Source organism: Melospiza melodia, chromosome 18 (genome assembly GCF_035770615.1).
Source record: "Melospiza melodia melodia isolate bMelMel2 chromosome 18, bMelMel2.pri, whole genome shotgun sequence".
NCBI lineage: Eukaryota > Metazoa > Chordata > Aves > Passeriformes > Passerellidae > Melospiza > Melospiza melodia.
This window is the reverse complement of record NC_086211.1, coordinates 13390930-13415443: the sequence shown is the minus strand read 5'-3', so window position 1 is coordinate 13415443 and position 24514 is coordinate 13390930. Positions and strand designations below refer to the sequence as shown.

General features: G+C 50.0%; 4 protein-coding genes across 9 annotated transcripts in view; 2 read left to right on the top strand and 2 right to left on the bottom strand.

The window, feature by feature from the left end:
• RHBDF1 (rhomboid 5 homolog 1) overlaps positions 1–6937 on the top strand; it is a 36847-nt gene extending 29910 nt beyond the window's left edge. For 4 of the 5 annotated variants that reach the window (XM_063171167.1, XM_063171166.1, XM_063171165.1 and 1 more), the window contains 10 exons: positions 298–409; positions 1194–1268; positions 1815–1976; positions 2081–2181; positions 2906–2969; positions 3392–3486; positions 4423–4498; positions 4969–5069; positions 5334–5487; positions 6187–6937. In XM_063171167.1, the coding sequence (XP_063027237.1) occupies positions 298–409; positions 1194–1268; positions 1815–1976; positions 2081–2181; positions 2906–2969; positions 3392–3486; positions 4423–4498; positions 4969–5069; positions 5334–5487; positions 6187–6606 (1360 nt within the window). In that variant the 3' untranslated portion in view covers positions 6607–6937. The remainder of the gene's footprint in view (positions 1–297; positions 410–1193; positions 1269–1814; positions 1977–2080; positions 2182–2905; positions 2970–3391; positions 3487–4422; positions 4499–4968; positions 5070–5333; positions 5488–6186) is intronic. The other variant, XM_063171168.1, reaches the window with a different exon arrangement.
• A 118-nt stretch (positions 6938–7055) lies between these two features.
• On the bottom strand, positions 7056–9775 carry SNRNP25 (small nuclear ribonucleoprotein U11/U12 subunit 25). Its single transcript, XM_063171169.1, has 6 exons — positions 9650–9775; positions 9475–9565; positions 9293–9398; positions 9136–9210; positions 8073–8135; positions 7056–7248 (listed from the first exon to the last, which is right to left on the bottom strand). The coding sequence occupies exons 1-5, from the start codon at positions 9773–9775 to the stop codon at positions 8081–8083; spliced, it is 453 nt and encodes a 150-aa protein (XP_063027239.1). The 3' UTR covers positions 7056–7248; positions 8073–8080.
• On the top strand, positions 9771–10361 carry POLR3K (RNA polymerase III subunit K). The gene is made up of 3 exons (XM_063171171.1): positions 9771–9921; positions 10019–10106; positions 10177–10361. Exons 1-3 carry the CDS (start codon positions 9811–9813, stop codon positions 10302–10304), a joined length of 327 nt encoding a protein of 108 aa, XP_063027241.1. The 5' UTR covers positions 9771–9810; the 3' UTR covers positions 10305–10361.
• A 395-nt stretch (positions 10362–10756) lies between these two features.
• GTF3C1 (general transcription factor IIIC subunit 1) overlaps positions 10757–24514 on the bottom strand; it is a 40210-nt gene continuing 26452 nt past the window's right edge. For both annotated transcript variants that reach the window (XM_063171162.1, XM_063171163.1), the window contains 11 exons: positions 23942–24054; positions 22946–23008; positions 22334–22427; positions 21276–21448; positions 20018–20302; positions 17817–18070; positions 16184–16470; positions 15044–15668; positions 13497–13536; positions 12652–12844; positions 10757–11133 (listed from right to left, as the gene is read on the bottom strand). In XM_063171162.1, the coding sequence (XP_063027232.1) occupies positions 10912–11133; positions 12652–12844; positions 13497–13536; positions 15044–15668; positions 16184–16470; positions 17817–18070; positions 20018–20302; positions 21276–21448; positions 22334–22427; positions 22946–23008; positions 23942–24054 (2349 nt within the window). In that variant the 3' untranslated portion in view covers positions 10757–10911. The remainder of the gene's footprint in view (positions 11134–12651; positions 12845–13496; positions 13537–15043; positions 15669–16183; positions 16471–17816; positions 18071–20017; positions 20303–21275; positions 21449–22333; positions 22428–22945; positions 23009–23941; positions 24055–24514) is intronic.

Sequence of the window (24514 nt, the reverse complement as noted above, 5' to 3'; positions counted from 1 at the left end):
CCTGCCTCTGGGCATTCCCCTAGAGTGATTATTTCAGAAACACAGCACAGTTCAGCAGTGGGCTTTGATGTTCCCATGGATATTTTGTTGGGAAAGGGTGCTTGTCCAGGGTGATGGGGGAGTCAGAGTAAACAGGTTATTGCCTCCTGTCCTGAGCACTCCTCGGTGATCCTGGCTGTGTACCCCAGATTTTGGCAAGGTTTCTGGGGGAAAACAGCAGCTTTTCCCCTCTATTCTGTTAGCAGATGTAATGGCCTGTGTTTCTGCCTCTGATCTTTTTCCCTTCCCTCCTTGCAGGCCTTTCTTCACTTACTGGGTCACCTTTGTGCACTCCCTCATCACCATCCTCGCTGTGTGCATCTACGGCATCGCCCCTGTGGGGTTCTCACAACACGAAACTGTTGATTCAGTAAGTGATGCCCCTGACCTGCCTGGAGCGTGAGTTTAGCCCTCAGCTGTTGTGTCACAGCTTGTGGCTCCTTGCCTGCCTGGCTGGGTGCCTGCTGTCCAGCCTGGGGGGCTGCCTGCAGGGTCCCTGGGAGCCCCACACCCCCTTCTGTCCCTCCTGCAGCTCCCTGATGTCAGATTTTATCTGGCACAAAGCTTCCAAACAGCTTGTTCCCCTCCTGGTGGAGACCAGAAGGATGATCAAGGCAGGGAAATACTTCAAACCAAAGCTAAGTTTTTGCTACAGTTGCAAGATTTTGCTTCTGCCAGGGGCAAAACTGACTTGTCTGTCTGACTTTGGGAGCTGATTTGAAGCTGTTTTTAGCCTTCCCACACGTTGTTAAAGGTTTCTGGGGTACAGATATCTCTACAGCCATGTCCTTGCTCCATGCAGGAGATGCCTGGGGAGCTTCTCAGCTGTACATCTGACAGCTTTCAGAACACCTGGGCCTGCACTGCCTCTGGGTGCTGCCTGTGCTGCTCAGCTCTGTGGAGCTTTGTGCAGGCTCAGGCCACTCCAAGGGCTCCAGGCCCTGGCATTTCTTGAAAGCTGAAGCAGACAAAGACAGACATTTTGAATAAAACCTTAACTTGAAGGTGCCCACACCTTGATGGCTGCAGAAAAACAGATGGAGGGAGTTGTGGGTCCTGTCTTTGGCTGTGGGGATTCCTGTTCATCCTGGAGCCTATTTTCACCAGTCCCTGGGGGCTGGAGCTCACAGGGCTCTTGCTTCCTCCCCTTGTAGGTCTTGAGAAACAGAGGAGTTTATGAAAATGTCAAATATGTTCAGCAGGAAAACTTCTGGATCGGCCCCAGCTCAGTGAGTGCTGTTGGTGGGACTGTTGGTGGGTGGGGGATTGTTCTGCAGCTGGGCCACCCCATGGACCAGAGCCCTCTGCTGGGTGGAGTTAGGGATCTGCTGTCACTGTCAGGGAGCAGCAGTGCTCCCAGCCCACAGCTGCCCTGTAGAGTGGGGTGCCTGGAGGTTGGGATGAACCTTGGAGCCTGTTCTTACAAAGACAAGCATGAAGTTAGAAAAAATGCAGGAGTTGTATGGTGTGGGACAGCTTTCCTGATGCCATTCCCCTGGGAAACACAAAAATGAAGAGAAAACCTCTCAAAGTTTTCTTTCCCAGCCGTTTTGCTGGCCTTTTCTGGGGCTATGGGCAAAGAAATCCCTGAGCTTTTGTTCTGGACCTGTCTCCAAAGCAAATATGGAGAATGTGCATGGTGTGTGTTGGGCCTCATCATGCAGGACTCGTCCCTGGCCCTTGAGTCTGGATAGGGCTACCCCAGCAGCTCCCCCAGCCTGCTCTGCCCAGGCAGTGATTGCCTTGGCAGAGCTGAGTGTTTCCATGTCTGGTAGGAGGCCCTGATCCACCTGGGGGCCAAGTTCTCCCCGTGCATGAGGCAGGACCAGCAGGTGCACAGCTTCATCAGCGCCAAGCGCGAGAAGGAGAAGCACTCGGCGTGCTGCGTGCGCAACGACAAGTCCGGCTGCGTGCAGACCTCGGAGGAGGAGTGCTCAGTGAGTGCATGGCCCTGCTCCTGCCAGCCCTGCAGCCTCAGGGCCACTTCTGCTCGTGCTTCTTCCCCTGGCCTTCCTGGTGACACCTCTCCTCTCTCCTGCAGTCCACGCTGGCCGTGTGGGTGAAGTGGCCCCATCACCCCAGCACGCCGATGCTGGCAGGGAACAAGAGGCAGTTTGGTTCTGTCTGTCATCAGGATCCCAGGTAGGTCCTGCTGGCCCTGCTGCCATCCTCGGGGGGACAGGGCTGCTGTGCAGTCAGTCCCAGGCCAGTGGATTGCTGGATGAGGCAGCAGCAGCTCTGGAGGGGTGTGGGGCAGTGATGTCCTACACTGCAGGGGAGGCTGATGCAGGATGTGACCATATTTCTGCTAACCTCTGGTCTCTGTTGTGGGCTGCTCACTTGAACAGAAGCCTGTTGTGAGCTGCTCTTAACCCTGTCCTTCAGCCACTGTGACTGTAAAAGCATAATTTAAAACGTACTAAGCCTGAGAGTCTTGGGTGCCTTCCTCAACCCTCTCCCTGTCCTCACCTGCTCCCTGCACAATCCCCTGCTTGGGGAGCAGCAGTCCTGAGCCTAGCACCCCTCTGTCCAGGAGCCCAGCCAGCTGCTGGCTGCCCTGGCACAGTCACTGTGGGCTGATGTAGAGCTGAAACCAGCTCAGTTCCTGCCCTTGGGGTGTGTCCACCTGGAAGGGATCCAGTTTGTTGCTGGGCAGCTGTGTGCTCTCTGCCTTTGTGATCTCTGCTGGAAGGAGGCTGAGGCTGTGACCAGCATGGCCTTGGCTGATCTGGTCTGGTGTGGCAGTGTCACCACCCAGGGACACAAGGAGCTGTGGAATGGGCACAGGCAGAGTGTGCAAACTACCTGGTGCTGGGGAAGGGTATTTCTCAGGCTGATGTGTGCTTTGTGTGCTTTGTTGCTGCAGGGTGTGTGAGCAGCCAGCCTCGATGGAGCCCCACGAGTGGCCAGATGACATCACCAAGTGGCCGGTGAGCATGGCCAGGGGGACAGTGTGCCATGGGCAGCTGCCATGTGGCATTTGCATCCCTCTGTGCAGAGCCCAGCTGTGCTGCTGGGAGGGCTGGCCCTCTGGTGCAGCTTCTGCTGCTTGTCACAAACACCAGCTCAGGGCAGCCGTGCTCTGCCCAGCCAAGACAGAACAGCAGAAGCTGTCCTGTGCCAGCTAAAGCCCTGGATCCTGTCAGGGTAACGGGGAGATGGAAACCAGCTCAGCCTCGGGCTGGAGAGGAGGTGTCAACTGATGCTCAGGCAGATGGAGTATCAGGCACCATCCTGCTGTCACAGGGAGCTGTGTCTGGGATCTGGCTTCTCCCCAAGGGGCTGGTTTGATTTTACCCAGCCAGCGAGCAAAGCTGTGGCTGTCTGACTGCAGCCTGTTGTTGTTTTCCAGATCTGCACAAAAAACAGTGCTGGGAATTACACCAACCACCTCCACATGGACTGTGTGATTACAGGCCGGCCCTGCTGCATTGGGACCAAGGGAAGGTAGTGAGTTTTCCTCTATGGAGGGGCTGGGTGTTGGGGTGAGACATGGGGCCCTTTCAGGTTTTAGACACAGCCATTGCCCTCCTTGTCCTTTCCACCCACAGCCCAGAGCCCTGCTGGGAAGGGGAGTTGCACAGAGCCATGACAGGACTCCCAGGTGGAGCAGGAGTCTGGGATGAGCAGGAGTTAACAGCCAGCCTGAGGCTGGCACAGCAGGGTATCTCACTCAGCTGCTCCTGCAGTATGGAGGGATTTGGGTACCAGTTTGGAGGGATTTGGGTACCAGTTTGGAGGGATTGAACCATTCTGCTGGGGAGTCCTGCACTTTTCCTTGGGAATGGCCAGCTTGTTCCTGACAGGCTCCATTGTCCCCAGCCTGCAGTCCCTAGGCACTCAAAGGAGATGGCAGGAAATGGTCCACTCTGGGTTTGCAAAAGAGGAAGATTCTGTTTTTCTCATGTTATCCCTGAGCTTGATTACTAACCCAGTGCTTGGGCTTGGCTTTCCCTGCTAGGGAGAAAAATGTGTGTTGCCCCAAGGAGTTTCTCTGTCCCTGAGGGTCATGACCAGGACACTCTTGACATAGCCCCCCTTCCCCTCTGCCAGCTGCAGAGGCACAAGACTCCCCCAGTCTGAGACACAGCTTCCCCAGGCTCTGGTGGTTATTCCCAGCTCCAAACAGCAGCTTTAGGATCTGTCTTGGAGCCATGGCAGGTCTGTGGAGCTTTCCTGGAGGAGAGAAGCAGCAGGAGTGTGTGAAGAGGCACTGGGCTCCAATGGGAATGTGTTTGTGCCTTTGCTGTGACACTGCAGCATGTCAGGGGCAGCTGAAGGCATCAGTTCTCATGGATGGGATGGGAAAAGGAGAGAGGATGGCCTGGGAGGGCACAGGAATGATGTATTGTGCTTTCCCTGTGTGACTTGTGCCTCCTGCAGGTGTGAAATTACCTCCAGGGAGTATTGTGAATTCATGCGGGGCTATTTCCACGAGGAGGCGACGCTCTGCTCTCAGGTGAGGCTGCACACGGGGGGTTCTGTGGCTGCCCTCCTCCCTCCAGTGCCCTCAGCAGCTTGGCAGATCTGGGGTGGCAGTGCTGCAGATCGGGTGGGACTCCTGTGCCCTGTCCCACCCTGCTGCTCCCGGCTGGAGTGGCTGAGTGGCTGCATCTGTCCCCATTTGGGGCCAGTTTGGGACTTGGGCTGGCAGCTGTGACAGCCAGCATGGGGCCACTGTGACAGCAGTAGGAGAAGGATCCACAGTCTGCTCTGTGGGCAAGCAGATACCTCAGCTCTGGGTGCTGGGGTAAAAATGAGGGCTTAAAGCTGCCACAGAGAAGGGATGGGGTTGTGTAAATTTGTTTTGGAGGCAAGGCCTGGTACTTGGTTCAAACACAAGTGGGAGGGGAGCCCCTCTTCCAGAGCTATGTGCAGTGTGCCCTGGGCTTGGAGAAGGACCCCTCTCCACACCCACTTCTGCCATAGGTGCACTGCATGGATGATGTCTGTGGGCTCCTTCCTTTCCTCAATCCAGAAGTCCCTGACCAGTTCTATCGCCTCTGGCTCTCCCTTTTCCTCCACGCTGGGTAAGCAGAGGTGTAAAACTTCCACTGTTGGGGTGGGGGCACCCTCAGCCTGGGGATTGCTGTGAGGGTTGTGGCTGTCCCTCGTGGGGACACAGGGATCTGAGCTGTGCTCTCTGCCAAGGTTTGCCATCCTGTGTTTGTTGGGAGGGATTAGCAGCATGGCTAAGGCCAGAGCAGGGACTCTGAGCGAGGCTGGGGACAGAACATGAGCACAGGGGTGACTTCAGTGGCTGCTGCTTCAGCTCCTGTATCTGCACTTGGCAGGATCCTGCACTGCCTGGTTTCAGTGTGTTTCCAAATGACGATCCTGCGGGACCTGGAGAAGCTGGCAGGATGGCACCGCATCTCCATCATCTACCTGCTCAGTGGCATCACTGGCAACCTTGCCAGTGCAATATTCCTACCCTACAGAGCAGAGGTGGGTCTCCTGCAGCCCAGGCTCCTGGTAACTTGTCCTGAGCACAGCCCTCCTCTACATGCCTGTGCCTCTGTGGCTGAGGCAGAGCCACCAGAGCTGGGCTCAGCACTGCAGCCTTGGCACTCAAAGATGGCACCACACCAGCATTTAACTGCTGAGCAGCACCATCCCCCAGGCACCATGGGCTGTCCAAGTGACTGGCCTGGGCTGGCTGCAGGAAAAAGGCTGCCTCTCCTAACAGATGGGGGATTGTCCAGCCATGGGGTCAGAGAGGACCCAGGCAGGCTCAGAATCAAGTGTGGTGTTACACACCCTGCACCTGAGAGTGGCAAAGAGCAGAGCTCACCATGCCCACAGGACACTGCAGGGCTGGAGCTGCAGGAGCCTTCCAGCTCCTTTCATAAGGAAAGCTACATGGTGGGTGGGGGGAGCCAGGACACTGCCTTCAAGGGCTTCTCCCCTCTGGAAACTTGAACCAGATCTGCCCTCCTTAGTCTGTTCCGGCCTCACACCTTGATCCTAAATCCAACCAGGCCCCTTTACTCCTGGCACCCCATTACATGGATGAAGTTGCAGAGTCTCTTTGCCAAGAACCACTGAACAGGAGTTGAGTAAGAAGTAACTAACTCCTGGAGCTGGCTGCAGAGGCCAGGCAGGTGGCACGAGCCTGACATTATCTGTAATGCTCTTCTTCTGCAGGTTGGCCCTGCAGGATCCCAGTTTGGAATTCTGGCCTGTCTCTTTGTGGAGCTCTTCCAGAGTTGGCAAATCCTGGCACGCCCATGGAGGGCTTTCTTCAAGCTGCTGGCTGTGGTGCTCTTTCTTTTTGCCTTTGGCCTCCTGCCTTGGATCGATAATTTCGCTCACATTTCAGGATTTATCAGTGGTTTCTTCCTCTCCTTTGCCTTCCTGCCCTACATTAGCTTTGGGAAGTTTGATTTATATAGGAAACGGTGCCAAATTATAGTTTTCCAGCTCATCTTCATTGCACTCTTCTCAGGACTGGTGATTCTGTTCTATTTCTACCCCATCAAGTGCGAGTGGTGCGAATTCCTCACTTGTATACCCTTCACAGACAAATTCTGCGAGAAATACGACCTGGATGCACAGCTCCACTGACAGCAAAGACTGCCTTCTCGAGCAGGCCCTGGAGATGGACTGTCTTTGCATTTGCTGTGCCATGGGGACAAAGCCTCTAATCCAATGACACTTCTAACCCTGCCCGTGGTTAATTTAAACTGTCTCCTTAGCACTTGGCAGGCATGGTTTGCCTTATCTCAGAAGACTCTGAAAAACAGAACGTTTGTGCCTTGTTCAATTGTATTGAACCTTTTCTGCTGCCATTATTTTTATTACACTAGTTTCAATACTACATTTTTAACCAGAGTTGTTTACTACTGCTAAGGTGGTGATTAAACGGTGAGTAGCGTTTTAGCTACTGTGAATTGTTCTGAGTAGTCTGTGCCTACCTTTGTTATTTAATCTCACTCCTGCTGTTTCATGTACCCTGTGGAGCACCCAAACCAGCCAGATACACATCTGCAGCTGGAAATAAGGGCCTGAAAAGCTTTAGAAAACTAGAGGGTCTCTTTAATCCCTGGAATCCACGTACAGCTCAGAGGCAAACACAAACAGCAACTGTAAAAAATGTGAGAATGTCCAGGCAATGGAGTTTGTTCCTCTTTGAAGTGTGACAGCCTTTTCCTCCAGGAAGATGCTGAATCCACTCTGGTCTTGGTAGGGCTGGATTCTCTGCTCTCTCTGTTTAAGAAAGAAAATATTTGTCAGTGACAACAATTACTGCATGCTGGGCTTTTCTCACCACGCTGCCATGAGGGTCCAGGAGGGACCAGCCAGTGCCAGAGGTGACTGCTGGTCACAGGCACCCTGGGGCAGGTGGCTGTTGTTAGGGCACACATGTTATTACATTGGATCTTGAAAATATGGCAGTGTTGAAAGAAGAATTAAAGGTAACTGTGGTCCAAAAGGAGCAGTTTTTAACCCAGCTACCCAAAGCAGCAAAACAACACAAGGCTGTGGACAAGCTGCTCTTACCTCTGTTCTTCAGCCACTGTGGCTATTTCTAAAAGCATAATTTAAAACTTACTAAGCCTTAGAATCTTGGCCACATCTTGTGTTTGTGTGCACAACCTTCTCAAAATAGCAATGTTAATACCAGAATTATGTCTGCATGAGTTAGAAACCCAGCCATGCTCCTGAAAATGATTTCCAGACATTTAAAAAGCCTAAAAGAAAGCAAGGTCCTGGAAGCAATCACAGCAGCCAAGGAAGACTGTACTTAATGAGTCTCAAGACAATGTAGAAGCAGACTGAGAGTCTAAACATAGAGGCAGCTATTCCTGCTGCTGCTCCCAGTGTGTGTTACCTGAAGTAGCTGAATTATCATTCCCTGCCCAGAGGAGCACAAACAACACTACCAGGATCTGGAAACAGGCACCAGCCTCCTGCAGACATTGAGAAATACTCTGCCAGCCAGCAGGGAGCAGCAGCATCAGCTCAGAGCCTCAGCACCATGGCCTGGGGGAGATGAGGATGGGAGCTCTCAGGGGACATTCAGCACTTACCCCACAGGTCACTTGCGGAGCTTCTTTATGAAGCTGACCTCGTCCCGGTTCCTGATGCCGTAGCTGCACACAGAGTGAGGCTGTTACATGCCAGCTTCCCAGGGAAAACAGCTGTGAAACCCCAGAGCTTCATCTTTCCCAGGGACAGAGGGACTCCTACCGTCCCATGCTGTGCTCTACTCGAGGACACATTAAAATTCTCACTCGTGTATCTGGGATGTGCTGCCAGCACTGAAGGAGCCGCTGATCTGCCTTTAACTGCAACAATCCTTTAAATGCAACATCTGTGCCCTAGGCTCACTCTTCCAAGTGATTTGGGCTTTGATTTGGGCTGTCTTGCTGAATTTTTAGTACTTCAGACCAACTTTTCTTGCTGGTTTGCAAGAGGCTGGCAGACCCAGCACTGCAGGGAAGTGCTTCATCCCACCTCACCTCAAGAATGGGTAGGGAAACATGGGAGTCACCTGGCAGTGTTGTTACCAGACTGTCTGAGCAGCTCCAAAGATCAACACCAATCCCTGGGTTTCCTCTTTGCTTGGTGTTCTTCATAGAATCACAGAACGTTATGGGGTTGGAATGGACCTTACAGAGCATCCAGTCCCAACACCCTGCCATGGACAGGACACCCCTCACTAGGCCAGGTTCCTCAAAGCCTTATCTAACCTGGCTTTGGCCACTGCCAGAGCTGGGGCATCCACAACCTCCCTGGGCAACCTGTTCAGTTCCTGTTTGCTGCTCTTTCCTATCCTATTCTGTACTGAGCTGAGTAACTGTGGCCATGTGCAGGAGTTCGGGAGGGATGGCCAAGGGTTCTGTGGGGTGCTCTGAACTGGCTGAACCCAGCACAGGATGGTGCTGGCTGAGGATGAGGAACCCCCATAGGCCAGCCCGTCCTGCAGAGAGCCTCTGGGTCTGTCTGTCCCACTTCTGTGGGCAGTGGTGTCCCACCTCCCAGCCAATGTCCAGCACAGGACCCCCGATCCAGGGCACACTCCCAGCTCAGCCCTGCCCCGGGGATGCTGCGTGGGCTCCTCTCAGCCCCCCAGCGCTGAGAGTTACTCACTCTCTCAGCTTCTTCCTGTCATCCGCCAGCTTCTCTCCATTGAAGGTGAGGTGGTACGTCCTCCATATGTACTTCCTGCGGGAAAAACCCTCAGGGGCAGCCGCGGAGCGGGGCCGGGCTGGGATGCGCTCCCTTGCCGTCCCCCGGCCCCGCTCACCAGCTGAGGTGCTGGACACCGCCCTGCCGGGCCTGCCTCAGCTGGATGTGCCGCCGCAGCGCCTTCTTCAGCTCCAGCACCGAGGCGTTCTGCACCACCACCACGGCTGCGGGCGGAGAGAGCCGGGTCAGGCCCGCCGCCCCCGGCCCGGCCCGGTCCGCCCTGCCCGCCCCCTCACGTACGCACGGTCTCGCCGTCCGCCTTGCACACCCGCACCGTCATGGCCTGCCCGTACTCCAGGGCCACCTGCGAGCCGATCTCCTCCGCCGTCACCTGCGGGCGAGTGGCACGGCCGTGAGGGCAGCCCAGCCCAGCCCAGCCCCATCGGCCCGGCCCGGCCCCGCGCCCCGGGCGCACCTGCGGGGGGAGGTCGCAGAGCAGCGGGTCCTGCACCAGCCGCGCCAGCGCCGCCTGGAACAGCTCCAGCACCTCGGCGTGCGCCAGCTCCTCCGCCGGCTCCTCGGCCGGCTCCTCGGCCGCCATCGCCGGAAGGGGCGGGCGGCGCGGCGGAACCGGCGATGCTGCTCTTCTGCCCGGCCTGCGGGAACGTGCTGGTGGCCGAGGAGGGGCCGCGCTGCCACCGCTTCGCCTGCACCACCTGTCCCTACGTGCGCAATGTCACGCGGAAGGTACCGGGGCGCGGGGGGTGCGGGGACGGCCCGGGGCGGGGGGCCCAGTGCCGTGTGCCCGGGGCCCGCTGAGCCGCTCCCGGTGCCGGTTCCGCAGGTGACGAGCAGGAAGTACCCGCGGCTGAAGGAGGTGGACGATGTGCTGGGCGGCGCCGCGGCCTGGGAGAACGTGGACTCCACGGCAGGTAGGGCCGGGCCGCGGGGCCGCGCGGGGCTCGCCGGGCCCTGCCGGCCCCTCACGGCGCTTTCCCGCAGAGCCGTGCCCCAAGTGCGAGCACCCCCGCGCCTACTTCATGCAGATCCAGACGCGCTCGGCCGACGAGCCCATGACCACCTTCTACAAGTGCTGCAACCCGCAGTGCGGGCACCGCTGGCGGGACTAAGGGGTAATGGGATCGCAGTTATTGCTGCTCCTGCAATAAACGCGGCACTGCGGGCAAGCTGCGGCTCTGCGTGGTTGTTTGGGCCGGGCAGGGAGGGGAAGCGGGCTCAGGCTCCAGCAGGGCTCTGTGCCCGTGCTGCGGCCCCGGGGGTACACGGCGTAGGGGTGATAAAGTCGTGCCCTGCACACTGAAACACCCGTGCTGAAAACACAGACAGGCCTGAAGGTAACAGAGCTGAAGCACGGTGAGGAAACCCTAGCCCTGAGCACAGCACAGAAGGCAAAGCAGAGGTAAAGTGTAACCACTGTGGCCTTACAAAGAACCAAAAATGAAAAAAGGGGCTTTGCTGTGACCTGTGAAAACCCCCTCAGTTAAAGCAGGAACTACAAACTACACACTGCAGCCAGTTACTGATAAAAGGAGAATGTGCTTCAGGTAGGATCATGAATCACTTGTGTTTTCACATCAAGCTTTATTCTCAGTTTAAATACATTCAGAAGTAAAAACGATAAATAACTTAATAAAAACATGATGGAGCACAAATTGTAACATTTAATCTCCATGAACACTCCCTCCCACAGGCTAAGCCAATTTCCTATGACCCCTTCTATCCAGGGATAATCTGCACCCATTTATTCCAATTCATGTCACAGGGGAACACTCTCCCCAGCCTGAGAGTACAGTCTATTGTAGGCTCATAGTAGATGGTTGGGCTTTCACTCAGTTTGGGATTCTGTAGTTGTTCATCCACAACTGGCTGAGAAAAAAGTGACACTGGGGATGGCTTTTTCATGTAGAATCGTCTGATGCAACCAAGAGTTTCCAGACCCTGCAAAAAAATTCACATATTTTAATATGCTGTGAATGCTGCTCTAGCTACAATGTTCTCAGAAATACTGGATAGTTTATACCAAAAGTGACTTCACTTAAGCCCCTGAAGAGCCCATGGTTACAACACAGAGGTAAAAAGGATAAACAGCTTAATAAAACCATGCAAGTTCTGACTATAACTGGATAGATCTAGTTACTTTCAAGCACAGTGATTGATACATGGTTACTGACACAGAAGTTGCTCAGCAACAGATGTTGACATTTAGGACCAGTTACAAAAAATCTTAAGGCTGCTCTAGATGTCAGTTCCAGACTTCTGTGCCAGTCCTTGTTAATGGTTAATAGGTGTATGACAAGCTCTGTCTGTGGTTTCCAAATTCTTAGTGAATTTATTGGTGCAGAAGTTACACTGAAGTTCCCCACTCTGTAAAATGTAGAGGTAATTAATTGTTTGATTTTGTGGGTTTGAATTCACATTGCCCAGGAATCCATTCTGGAACAGCCAGAACAGGACTGGCAGCACTCCCAGCTGCCACTGTCACCTCAGGGTACAAACCCTGGGGGAAAAGTGGCACATGGACACTGGAAAATGGATTTCCAATTAGCAGGGAAGTCATGCTTTTGGGAAGGCCTGCAGGATTACTGCTCTGCTTCAGATTCTGAATATTTATAGGAAAAAAATATAAATCAAAGTTCCATTTTCAGTGTAGTGGCAACTGAACGTCAAGATGTGGGAATAAAATTACAAGAAACTCAAAATTTTCTTGCCATCCTTTGTTTGACAATTAAGGACCTACAGGCAGGTCAGAAGGTCTGATTTACACATTGTCTAGCACAGACACATGGCAGTTTGATTCTCATGGCAGATTACCCATCTAGAAGGCATATAAGAAAAAAAAAATTAAGAAGAATTAGATTATCTGTGGTATATGTATTATCTGTATCCCCCAGAGTGGGGACTGGAACCAGAGGATCTTTAGGGGGCTGAGCAGCTCCAAAGATCAACACCTGTCCTTGGGTTTCCTCTTTGCTGGGCATTCTTCACAGAATGCTATGGGGTTGGAATGGACCTTACAGACCTTGGGTTTCCTCTTTACTGAGCATTCTTCATAGATCATAGAATGTTATGGGGTTGGAATGGATCTTACAGATCTTGGGTTTTCTCTTAGCATTCTTCATAGGGTCATAGAATGTTACAGGGTTGGAATGGATCTTATAGACTTTCCAGTCCCAACACCCCTTCCAACCCAAACTATTCCATGATCCTGTGATTAACACTGCATCAAACAGTCAGTTTCATGGTGAAAGCCCCACTCTTCAGCAACGACCTGGACTCCACCTCCCTGCAGATCCATTTCAGAATCAGGTTCAGAGTGTGGAATCACGGGTGCCCCAGGCTTCCCTCCTGCCTCCCTGCGAGCACTGGCTCGCTCTGGCTGTGGCTCCCTGGCCCCAGAGGGAGCACTGGGGTGTTCTCCCCGTGCCCTGGGCTGGCATGCTGTGCTGCTGGCTGTACCTGCAGGATCTCCAGCACGGCCACGGGCTGCAGGACTCCGCTGTAGTGCTGCAGCAGCCGCGCCTGCGGCACGCCCGGCTTGCTCATCACGTGGTAGAGCACGGCCTCCATCATGCCCTTGCACACCGGCTGGTTCAGCCTCCCATCCACGATCCTCCACGGCCTCCCGATGAAGGAAATGCTCTCACAGGCCCTGCCAGACACAGGGGAAGCTCAGCTCTCAGGAATTCTTTGGGATGGGTTTCTCATGCCCAACAGATCACTGCATCCCTTTAAACACAAGTGTAAATCCCGTAGCTGCTCTGAGCAAGAGCTGGTGCTGCTCTACCAAATTTGCATTTTTCACCCATTTCAGCACCATTATAAACCCAGCAGCTGCCCTAGGTCTTAATGAACAGGAAAGCTTTGTTTGGTATAAGCTCCAATATCCTCCAAAGGTTATCCAAGACCTGCACCATGCAGCACCAGTGCTCTGATGGGAAGCAAATCCCTCATTTTTAGCATTGTGGTGTCCAAAAGACAGTCCCTGCATGGAAATTCACATTCACAATTTCTAATACTGCAGGTTCCTAGGCACCTTGAAGCTGGCATTGGGCTTATTTGTGCTGTAAAATCAGTTTTGGTCCCCTGATATTTGGAACTTGTTGGTTTTTGGGTAAAAATATCTCTCAGAGACATTTTTTCAGCATGCACAGGAGCACAAGGAACATTAACAGGAACAATGGAGTGGGGTTTCTCCATCACTGCTCATCAGAGCACAAAAGTGAGGTTTCCAAACCACTGCTCCCAGTACTCTTTTGGCAGAGCCAAGTGTTTGGTATTCTGCAGACATCTCTGTTACTCACCGGTCCCTGGCTGCCTGGGAGACATCTGTCATGGAGCTTCCTGGAAAGAAAAGCACACATATTTTCTAATTAACTCAAATTCCTTATCTAATGGAAGGAGAGTTAAAGGTGGCTAAGCTGGGAAGTGCAAGAGCTTGCTAGAAAACCACAGCAGCAAACTACTCCACGTGCTGCTCTCAGTTTTGGGGAGCTCTGAGCTGCCCCTCTGCCCTGCCTGCAGCACACTCTCCCCACACCTCCTCCCACAGCCACATCTCTTTACTCAACCACACTTTCTCTGGATCCTTTCCCCACTTCCAGCAGGTTTTATTCCTGGAAGTCTGATGCTGTGGCTGAACCATGGTGACTGTATGGGCTGAAGGAGCTGAGGTGCACAGAGAGATGTGCAGGGTCTCAGCCTGGAGCTCTCCAGGGGTCTGGGTAACCTAAAGCTCCTAAATCAGCTAAAATCAGCTCCTAAAGCTAACCTAAATCAGAGGGATGTAGGGCAGACCTCCCAGGAGCTGGAGATGTGAATGCAAACTCAGGATTCCAGCAGGGCTCACTTTCAAAGCAATGGCTGTCTCTGCAACTCCCATTACATTATGTCATGGGTTTTAATTAGACAATTACTTAATGAGGTATTCCTACCACACCCAGAGGGTAACAGCTTTGGCTTAAGCACATGTAAACATTCACTGGCCAGGGAGGACTCTGTGTTTGATAACAGAACTCCTGTTTTTTCCCTCCTATGCTTCAAACAAGTCAAGGATGTTAAATCCAGGGAATATTTCAGTAGTTTAATTTAAGAACTGCTGAGGTCTCTGATGTTTAGACAGCCCTGAGTGCATTTCCTGCAGGAAGGCTCCAGTTAAACAATCCCAAGCTGTGGGATCTTAGGGATCACCCTCTGGACCTGGGTTCTGGCAGGGCTTGGCAAGGTACCACAGGAGCAGTGAGCTTGTGGTTCAGTCTGAGATTAGAGCTCATAAAATCCAAACCAAAATGAAATCCCTCACAAAATACTAAATGTAAAGCTTGGCAAGAACTACCAGCTATTAGAAAACTGGCAGTAAAAAGGAAAGGAAAATGAAGTCCAATTGGGTTACAAATGAGGCTGTTAAATCTCACTGGCATGTGCTGCTTCCTGGTGAATGCTTTAATGAGTTTAGGATTTTCAGCCATGGACATTCCAGCTAAATGCACACCAGCAGGGCTGTGTTTTCTAGGCTTAGAGAGGCCTGACCTTTGAACTGAAGCCAGAGATGAGAAACTTTGGATCCAAATTATTCTGGAAAAATTTAAGACATGGAAACAAGTTTCTAAGGAAAACATACTTCTGCACTAGTCATTCCAGCAAAAGGCATAGGAAGGATTATGGGATGTATTTGAAAACTCAGAGACTTTCCAGATAAACTAGTGTTATGCCAATTTATCTGTGAGAGAAGACAACCTCTCTGGTACAGCTGCATAAAGAATAGCATTTGCTTATAAAGTGGAGCTACTGGTTTGGGATCACCTGCTGATGAGCTGGTTTGTATTTCAGGGATGCAGAGGGCTCTCCATACCTTTAGAGACTCCTGGGTTCTCCTGGAAGCAGCAAAGATCATCATCCTGCTCACTGGCTGATTGTTCAGGGACAGGGATCTGCTTGCTGTGCTCAGCGCTGAGCTCATCGTTCTCTGCTTCGGGTTCTTTCCCCTCAGAATGAGATTGGGCTTGTTCCTTGTAAGTGTCCCCATCCCCAGCCTCTGGGGGTTCAGCTGGGGGCTCCAGGGAGCCTCCTCCTGCAGCTTCTTCACCCCCAGTAACAGCTTCCTTCCTTGGGGCAGGCTCAGAACCAGCTGCATCCAGGTTCCTGCCATCTGCAGGTGCCAGAGCAGGCAGTGCACCCTGGCAGAGGTGACTGTCACCCTCAAGGACATCAGTCCTACATCTCTTCCTCGGGGGCTCATCATCACTGGCACACTGTGTGTCTTTGCCCAGCTGCTGGTCCTGTCCCTTCTCTGGCTCTGAGGGCAGATGTTCCTGTGGCACATCTGGGGGAGCAGGCTCTGCCCCTGGCTGCTCAGCCTCCTCTGCTTTGCTCTTCAGGCACACCGAGCGCAGCAGCCAGGGCTTGGCAAACACCACTGCCACCAGCCTGACACTGTGGCCTCCTACTTCTAAAACCTGCTGCATGTCAATGAGGTCCTGTAAAAACCAAACAAAAAACCCCACAAGAAATTATGTCAGGAGCTTTCACTGAAAAATGTCACTTTAACCCAGTGTCATGGAATTGTCATGATTTAACAGGCAGCAAGGGAGAGCAAAGTTTAGTAGAATATTCAATTTTGCCTCCAGCTGCACTGAAGTTGAAAAGATGCTTTACCCCTAAAGCTTCTTGAAATTACAGCATGAGATGTTTTTCTTCAGCTTAAAGTTAAAAATATAACTGGGAACAAGTACTTTGCTTCCAAAGGTTGATGTTAGCACCTCTAGGTTTCTGAAACAGTTCATTCCTATCTTTGATTAAGAGCTGCTTGAATTTTTGGCCTTCCTAACTTTGAGACAAGATTGCTCTCAGGTGTGGTGTGTTTCTCCTGCCTAACATAAATAACTTTGTTCAATTTATAGCTGCTTCCAACAGCCTGGAAGCTCATCCTGTTCAAGGGGAATACTAAGCATGCAAACATTAATGTATGGAAAGCAGCTGGCTGTAAACCCACCTGGATGTACTGCTCCAAGCTCCTGCTGCGTTCAGCTCCCACCTGCTCATAGCTGCAGAAATGTTTGCTCAGCTCAGCTTTGCAAATCCCAAAGTGGGAAGTGGCCTCTATGGCCTTCCTGATCTCCAGAGCAGCCTCCACATCCCCAGGGCTGTACCCATAACGCTCCGTACACTCGTGGAGAAACTTATCCACATCATAGTTCTCTTCCTGGATTTTTATCAGCCTGGTGAAAGTTTCAGGGAGGCAGGAGATGCCCACAGCCATGTGATCCAGCAGGGAAGGAACTGCAAAGCAAATAAACCATGGGAGTTTAGGCTGTGAAGCAGCAGTTACTGTGCAACACATAGCAGGAAGACAAACAGATTAGAGGCGCTCTAAACCAATTAAAAACAGAGCTCAGCTTTCCCTCTTCATTACTGCAGTTCCCTTTTTTTCCTTCTGCCTTGCATATCTGACTGAAAAGACCTGCAAAGAGGAGCAAACTGGTTCACAAGGGCTCACCCTCCCAGCAAAATGAATCATGGCTGGAAGGCAGTGAGCACCTGGGGGTGTTCTCTCTAACACTGGGTAAGCTCAGCTCTGAGCTAATGAGGGAATTCTCTCCTTTGTTCTTGAAGGTCAAGTAAAAATCCCAGGGCAAGGAGATGCTGTGGAGGACACTTTTAATCAAAAATCCACAGCAGAAAGCTGTTGGCCAGATCTGGTTTGAACTACCACCTGACAATGCTTCAGACAGTTAGTTCAACAAAACATCTCTGTGTTCAGTGACAGGTCCAGCACTGCCCCAAAGTGACCCTGTACAGAATATCCACAGCTGGAGCCATGGAACCCCTATCCCAGTCCTGGCTGATGAGGGGACAGCTCTGGCACTGCTCCCTTCCCTTTTACCTGCAGGCTGCTCCACATTTGCCTCTGGAACTTTTGGAGCCAGGAAAAATGGGCTCAGCTGTAATGAGCAGTCAGCTCAGCACAGCTGGAGGGCATGAGAGGCAGCACAGACAGGAGAAAGAATTTCTGTTGTACCTGTCACAACAGCCATGGAAATGGGCAGGGGCAGCACCAGATGATTTCAGCTGCAGAGCTCAAGGCTCTGGTTACATTTGCATTACAGCTGAAAACAAGATGCTCTTCCAGAAGGGGAAGTGATGATGAACTGCAGACAGTCAAGCTCTAAATATTATAAAAATGTTTAAATTACTGACCTAAGAGGCCAGACATTAGACACCACTACTTCAGGCTCTTGCATGAGACAAGTTAAATGAGAATTTCCATTCAATGAACTCTGAAAGATTTTCTTTTGACAGAAGAGAAAGCCTGGCTGTTACATCATATGCTATTTTAAGCTGCTGTAGGGACTGAAAAACCTCCTGGAGAGGGTTAACAGAGCAGAGGAAAGCCTGCACTAACAGTTTAACACAACATCAAATAGAGGCAAGGCCTTGTTACCAACAAAAAGCCTAAGTCAGCCATCTGTTGTAAGTCAGGAGAGAAAGCCTTACAGACTTGATGTGTAATGCAAACAGAATGTTCCTGTCAGGAGGCTTTGTTTAAATCAATTCCTCAGCAGGTGAGCTCACCATCCCTCCTGCTCCAAGCCACTTCTGGGCACTTTAGACCAAGCAGAACTAACCTGGAGAGCTGAGCCTTCCTGGGATGGGGGTGCACCTGAGCCTGACCTTCACCTGGCAGGAGTTGACCACGATGTTGTCGCTGGGGCTCAGGTTGCGCGTGCTGACGATGCCAGGGCAGTAGTAGCCTCTCATCAGTAAATAATTGGTGTGGGAGGCCTGGCGGGGCTTCACCTCAATCCTGCGCTTGCCTCCAGAGCTCTCTTCCAAGTCATCATCCTCATCATCCTCGTCCTCCAGGCCTTCTTTTCCCAAGCTGCAGCAAACACACAGGTTGGATTTGTTTGTGGGGTTTTCCCCAAAGAAGGAGGTGATTGATGACACTGAGGACACGGCGCTCCTGCGCTCTGGGCAGTGGGGCAGTGTCCACACCAGGCTGATGCAGAGCACTGAGAACAACAACTACACAAAGGGAAATACACTAAAGGTCCCTGGGAAAGGAAACTCTCTCTTTTTTTTGCAAAATGTGTAGAAATGAACCCAAAATATCTCAGCTTCCACTGCTGAAGCTCTTTGGTTCAGCAAGCAGATGCTTCATCTTGAGGGAACATCTGTTAGACACTGAGAGCACAAAGGATGCTGCAGGATAGGGCAGACTGTTTATTTTTCAGGGCGAAAAGGAGGAGAGAGAGTTACAGATTTCAGCTACTTTAAAAAATAATAATTAAAAAACCACCAAAAACCAAACTGCAGACATCCTCCAAGTAAAGAAAAGAATAGCAGTAGCAGCCAGGGTGGATTTCCCAGAATCAAACTTAGTCAAACCAACATATTTTATTCTAGGACATGACAAGAGCCACTATGGATAAAAGTGAAGGCTCTGAACAACCTGATCTAACTCTGAAGTGGCCTCTGTTTCAAGCAGATTATGCCAGGGACTATGAAAGGTTCCTTCAACCTTTTCTAACATGAATTAGACTTTAAGTACTTCCTTTTAAAATAAAAAAGGGAACACATCACTTAGAAAATAAAAAAGGGAACATATCACTTAGAAAAAACAATGAGTGCACTACTCAAGATGCCCCTAACTCAGCAATGGGACCAGGCCAGGGCTCAGTGTATTTTGTTAATGACCTGGCTGATAAAACAGCTCATTCAGCTTGCACAGGATCACCCAGCTGAGGACACTGCAAGTATATGAGAAGCTGGGATTTGCATTCAGAACATCTCCAGCACCCTGGAGAGCCAGCCTGGAAAAGAGCAGGGAGCAATTCCCTATGACAAATCCATGTTATTTGTATTATAGTACTCTGCATCTGTCCTTCCACTGAGAGGGAACAATTCAGCAGATAAAGGAAAAGAAGCTTGGGAGGTGAGTCACAGTGCATGGATCACTGCACTGGGGGGCTTGGCTGGTTTTTTTTTGCAAGGCCATGGCCCTTCAGAATCTTGGGATGCATTAGCAGCTATTTCACCTGTATGACAGGAGGGAATTGGCACAGAGCTGCCAGCAGGAGCATGGCTTTTGTTTCTTGACATCATAATTCAGTGCAGGAGAAAATAATGAGAAAGACAGAGAACTGGTTAACATCAATGAAGTGAAGGAACTGAAGCTGCTCATTTTAAAGAACAGCATGTTATGGGAGAGGGGCCACAAGAACAATCCTCAAGGTGGAATTAAGCTGCCCTAGAGAGAAAGAGAATAAAGTATTTTCCATGTGTACTCACACTAGGAAGCAGCAGGTCAGCTGAGATTTTAGTTGCACTTTTAAGAAAGCACATAATGGCTGTAAGGAAAAGGGCTCACAGGCTCCCACTGCCTAGGGACAGTTTCAGTTCATGCCATTATTGCAGGCTTGCAGGAAAATGAAATCCAAGAGGAGAGAAAAGCACTGCTGTGGTGAGAGGTTCCACTGATAAAGCTGAAGCCTTGTTACCAACCCTCTCATCTGTCACATGCCAAGGCACAGTGCTGATGAAATGCTCCTGTAGCACCCAGTGCTCTCCTTTCCATGCCAGCTCTGATGGCACTGAAGTGTCAAGCCATTGAAATGTCACATGAGAAGGGAAATGCAGCCCAGGGCTATAATGACAGACACTGACTTAGGTGCCATTAAGTCTTCAGAGCACCCCCTCAGAAATAAAAATCAAAACAATAGCACAGTAAAAATGCCACAGTGCAGTGCAGGAAATCCCAATTCCTGTCCAATTTCATCCAAGTTATCCCCAAACTGAATTTTCTAATAGAAATAACAGCATTTACCTTTTTATCACTTCATTTTCCACCATGGAGCTGTCCACCACAATGATCTGCTCTGGGATTCTCACATGCACAGCCAGCAGTCCCAGGGAGAACAGGGAGAGCATGGCCACACACTGGCCACCAGGGCCATCCATGGGAAATGCCACCATGCCTTCTGATGATGCATTTTCTTCATCTTTAAATGAGAAACTGTGTGGCTGGTCTGATTTTTCAGCATCCTTGAGCTTCTCCAGGAACTGGAAGGACTCTGTACAAATGGTACTGGGGAAGCGCCACGTGAAAACTCTGCACAAAACCACAAAGAAGCACAAATGCTTCAAAATCTGCTCTGACTTTTACAATTATGCTGGCACAAAGGAGCCAGACAGTTGAAGTTTCATTCTAGAACTGGTGACCAAGCACACTCCACACCTGCTTTCACAGTTCTTTTACTATTTCCAGCACATTAGGTGTTTATGCACTGTGTAAAGGTCAGGTAGCATACAGCAAATAAAAAGCAAAGCTATCATCTTCTGCTTCACAGGAGTGCTAAAGAAATCTTCCCATCACATCTACAACTGTGCTGCTGCATCTCCTCCCCTCTCCATGTGTCTCTGAGCTCCTGCCCAGCACTCTTGGCTCCATTCCCTCACTGCCCTCCCCATATAAGGACTGCCTGATGTGATGCCAGCTTCATCTTCACCTTCCTCTGCACCCTTAGCTGAAGGTTCCTTGCTCTGGACACTTCTCCTGTGTTATCACCATTAAGAGCTTAAATGAGGGATGTGGGACTCCAGGCAGCTCTCCAAACTGCAGTTTATTGTATCCAAGGTGTTACAGCAGTCCAGGGTTGTGGGTGGCAGAGCTGTGCCTACAGCTGTCAGCTTCAGCTGCAGGCAGGCCTGGAGACCTTTAATTTAGGTTACATTGCATTATATACTTTTCTTTTGGTTACATTGCATTATATACTTTTCTTTTGGTTACACTGCATTATATACTTTTCTTTGCTGAGCATCTTAATACAGTAGAACCAATCTATACCTTAACTTTTACCTATAGCCTATCATAACTACTATAATTACCATAACCACTATAATTACCATATTCATGTTACTGTTCTCCAATCACTAAAAGTCAGTACATTACAGTTTAGGCTAGAAGTTGCTTTTCAGTGTTCTTGCAGTGGAAAATTCTGAGACCTTTTTTCTGCCAAGAAGGCATGAAACCTTTGTGATAAGGAGACAACAGCATGGAGCCCCTGCAGGAGGCTGGCACCCACCTGTAGTAGCTCTGGGACAGCTGGTAGGACATGGGCACGAAGGGCAGCGCGCGGCTCTTCTTGGGCCCCAGCGTGTGGTTGACCCTGCGGCGGTTCACCAGGCTCCTCCTCTGGCACTCCAGGAAAGCCTTCACCAGGATGTCATCCCGGTACTCCTGGTACAGCCTGAACGTCTGCAACACACCAGGGACAGCCCTGCACCCCCTGCTCCAGCCACGTGCACCCAGGGGTGGGAGGACACAAGCCAGGATGAAAATCATCCATCAAAATTCACTTTACTGCTCTGCTCCTTCTATGGCCTTCCAGGCGTGTTACATGTCAATTAAATTAACTAAATACAGAACACTTGATATTCAACATGGGATTGGGCTCCCACTGCAATTATAGATGTGAGAAATGCTCCTCTGCCACACATTTTAGTAAATTCTTCCCCTCATTTCAGCAAGAACACTTGGTTCTGAGAGCTTGGCTATCCAGGTTCCACTCTTGCTTAGGAGCTGTTAAACTCCCTTTGAACCTTGACCTTACTTAAGCACTTGACTGATTGATAATCTCTTTTTGTAGTCCCCAACACTGAAGGAGAGACCTCCAACACCACTGCTAGCTGGGTATTAGGATTGTTTTTGTGATATTTCCTCCAAAACATTCCAGATGCTCTCATAGGCACGAAAGCATGGTACAGACTGACCCACTGGAAGTGATGTGGAGCTTATTTCATATGGTTTTAAGTGACTGAATCAACATCACATCTTGCAATTTCATACTCAGAGAGAAAACAACAAACTGAAAATCTTCCCACAATATTTAATTTCCTAAAAGCAGAATACTCCCCACAGAATGGATACAAATCCAAGCTTCCAAGTTTCTTTTCTCCCATTTGAAAGAGGAATGTGCAAAGGGAGGGAGGAGAAACTTTAGGGCTGTATGACCTGACATGGATGTGGCACTTGGAAACATGGTTTAGTGGTGGCCTTGGCAGTTCTGGACTTGATGATCTTACAGCTCTTTTCCAACCTAAACAATTCCATGATTCCATGAGCAGTTACTAGACACTGTACCTGAAATGACTGGCAAGATTCCATCTGGTGATCTGAGAGTGCCAGTGTGCTCTGAATCAGATTCTGTAGCACCAAAAAATGAATATCATAAATACTGAAAGAAAAAAAATAAAAAGAGAAAAATATTTATTCCAGGTGATTTTTGAAGGTGAGGTACCCATTAAACCAGCACAAAAATCTACAAACTCCACCACCTGCTTCTGAAATAAAAGAATAGAGGCACAAGATTTACAGCTGAGGATCACTCATGTAAAGGAATCTGTTACATTTTCCTTCACCTTCCACCCTGAATTTCTGGATTAGTCCAGATAATGTGACACAAAGTTCTCCCTGATAACATCTCCTCCTGTTGAGATACAACACCCACATAGAAAATGTACAGTTGTCCCAGTGATAAAATCATTTTGAGGTCACAGCTGTTATCATTTTATCTGCCAAATCTATGTCAGAGGTCCCTACAGTCTTGTCAAAGTATTTTTCTGTTAATAAATTTATGCACTGCAACAAACAGATGGAAACACTGAATTAGGACACTCTTTATATGACTTCCACAGAAGAGAGGGGCTGATGTGGCCTGATCCTAAAGAGGAAAATGGTGCTACTGCTACTCACCTGCTCAGATTATCCTCTTTTGTGCCTTGATCTGTGTCTTCTCCAATTGCCAGCACTCGAAATCTAGTTAAGGGAAGGGAAAGAGAACACTGGAACCAGATTTTCTATGATTTGCTGTGATTTTGCATCAGCCATGAAGCCCAGAGGCTGATGAGCACAACTGCTAATGAGGCAAGGGCTGGGCCAGCCCAGGGGACTGTGTGCTCCAGCAGCCCTCAGCACCAGGGTCAGAGAGGAAAAGAACTGTCCACATCCATCTCCACTCAAATATCTGCTGACAAGGAGACAGAAAAATGGACAGGACACAGATCTAGCACTGAAAGGATTTGTCATTTTATTGAGGTTTTGGACTTCCAGTTATGGCCAGCAGCACCTTTGCTGTAATACACAGCTCTTCCCAAAATAAGAAAAATTACAAAGGTGCTAAATTTGTTATCATAAAATGGTCTGAGACACAATTTTTCCACACTTCTTTTCAAGTGTTAATCATCATGAAAAAGCTTAATGACTTGGAGCTGGAGAATGCTGCACAAGGCTGAGTGCTCTTCCTTATCAATACTTTTAGCAGCACTGAAATGATTCAGCTGAGCAACCAGCTACAAATTGTGATAGAAAATGGGGCCAGTTAATCTGAAAAATGCTAGATTTCTATTGCAATGGAAGTTACACTTGAGTAGCAACATCTCTAACAGTAAGGTTGAGGACTTGACAATTTAGGAAAATCTGCTGTAGTGAATTTCTGGTTTAAAAGTTTTATTTAGCAATAAGAATGGTTTGAAATCAGTAAAATTGTGCAAATAACTGAAAATCACTTATATGTATTTAGGAAGTGTGGAAATGAAGGAAACATTGCTGGTTGTATTTAGCAAAACTTGTTTTCTTACTAAGGGTACAGGTACAGAGGGTGTAAATCATGCCCAGAGAGGAGACCTGCTCTGAAGTGCTGTCCCCTGCCTCACCCCATGTGCAGAGCCAAAAGCACCAGGATTTAAATACCTGGCAAAGAGTTCCTCCAGAGTGTCAGGAATCTCCAGTTTGGGGTTCCCCAGGGTTGAACTGAATTTTTCTTTCAGTCTCTCCACAAACTCTTTAAACTCATTTGCACAAACCTTCGAAAAGAGGAGACAGAAATGTCATCAACCTCAATTTCTTAGAGTGGAAAAACCTCTCTACTTCTAAAGTGTGCATGAAAATTCCTGTAGCAATAGCTGAATTCTGAAGTCAGAAGCAGTCCAACAGGCAAGGCAAGGCAGGGAGAAGCTGGTGCAGTTTGTGTTTGCTGATTCAGTGAACAGTTGCAGGTTCCATCTGTAACCAGCTCACAGCTACAAGCCAAGCACCATGAACATATGTTCTAAGACAATTGCCTGAATTAACAGCAAGATCTCTTGCTAGAGCTATGTTTAAGTTTCTGCTCAAGCCCTGCAGGCTTTTCCATGTTCTCCATGAAGTGTTTGCACAATCATGGCTGGGGCAACACCTGTTACATGAGAGGAATCATCTCTGGAAACAAGTTTCTATTTGCTTCCAAGGACAGACTTTGGGGATGGGGACACATATTTATTTTAG

Excerpts from the sequence above, each read along its gene's own strand:
- POLR3K (XM_063171171.1), top strand. The coding sequence starts at position 9,811 with ATGCTGCTCTTCTGCCCGGCCTGCGGGAACGTGCTGGTGGCCGAGGAG. Across the intron at positions 9,922-10,018 it reads TGCGCAATGTCACGCGGAAG|GTGACGAGCAGGAAGTACCC; the intron begins GTACCGGGGCGC and ends CCGGTTCCGCAG. Across the intron at positions 10,107-10,176 it reads GAACGTGGACTCCACGGCAG|AGCCGTGCCCCAAGTGCGAG; the intron begins GTAGGGCCGGGC and ends GCTTTCCCGCAG.
- SNRNP25 (XM_063171169.1), bottom strand. The coding sequence starts at position 9,775 with ATGGCGGCCGAGGAGCCGGCCGAGGAGCCGGCGGAGGAGCTGGCGCAC. Across the intron at positions 9,211-9,292 it reads GGTGTCCAGCACCTCAGCTG|GAAGTACATATGGAGGACGT; the intron begins GTGAGCGGGGCC and ends TTTTTCCCGCAG. Across the intron at positions 8,136-9,135 it reads GACAGGAAGAAGCTGAGAGA|CTACGGCATCAGGAACCGGG; the intron begins GTGAGTAACTCT and ends CTCTGTGTGCAG.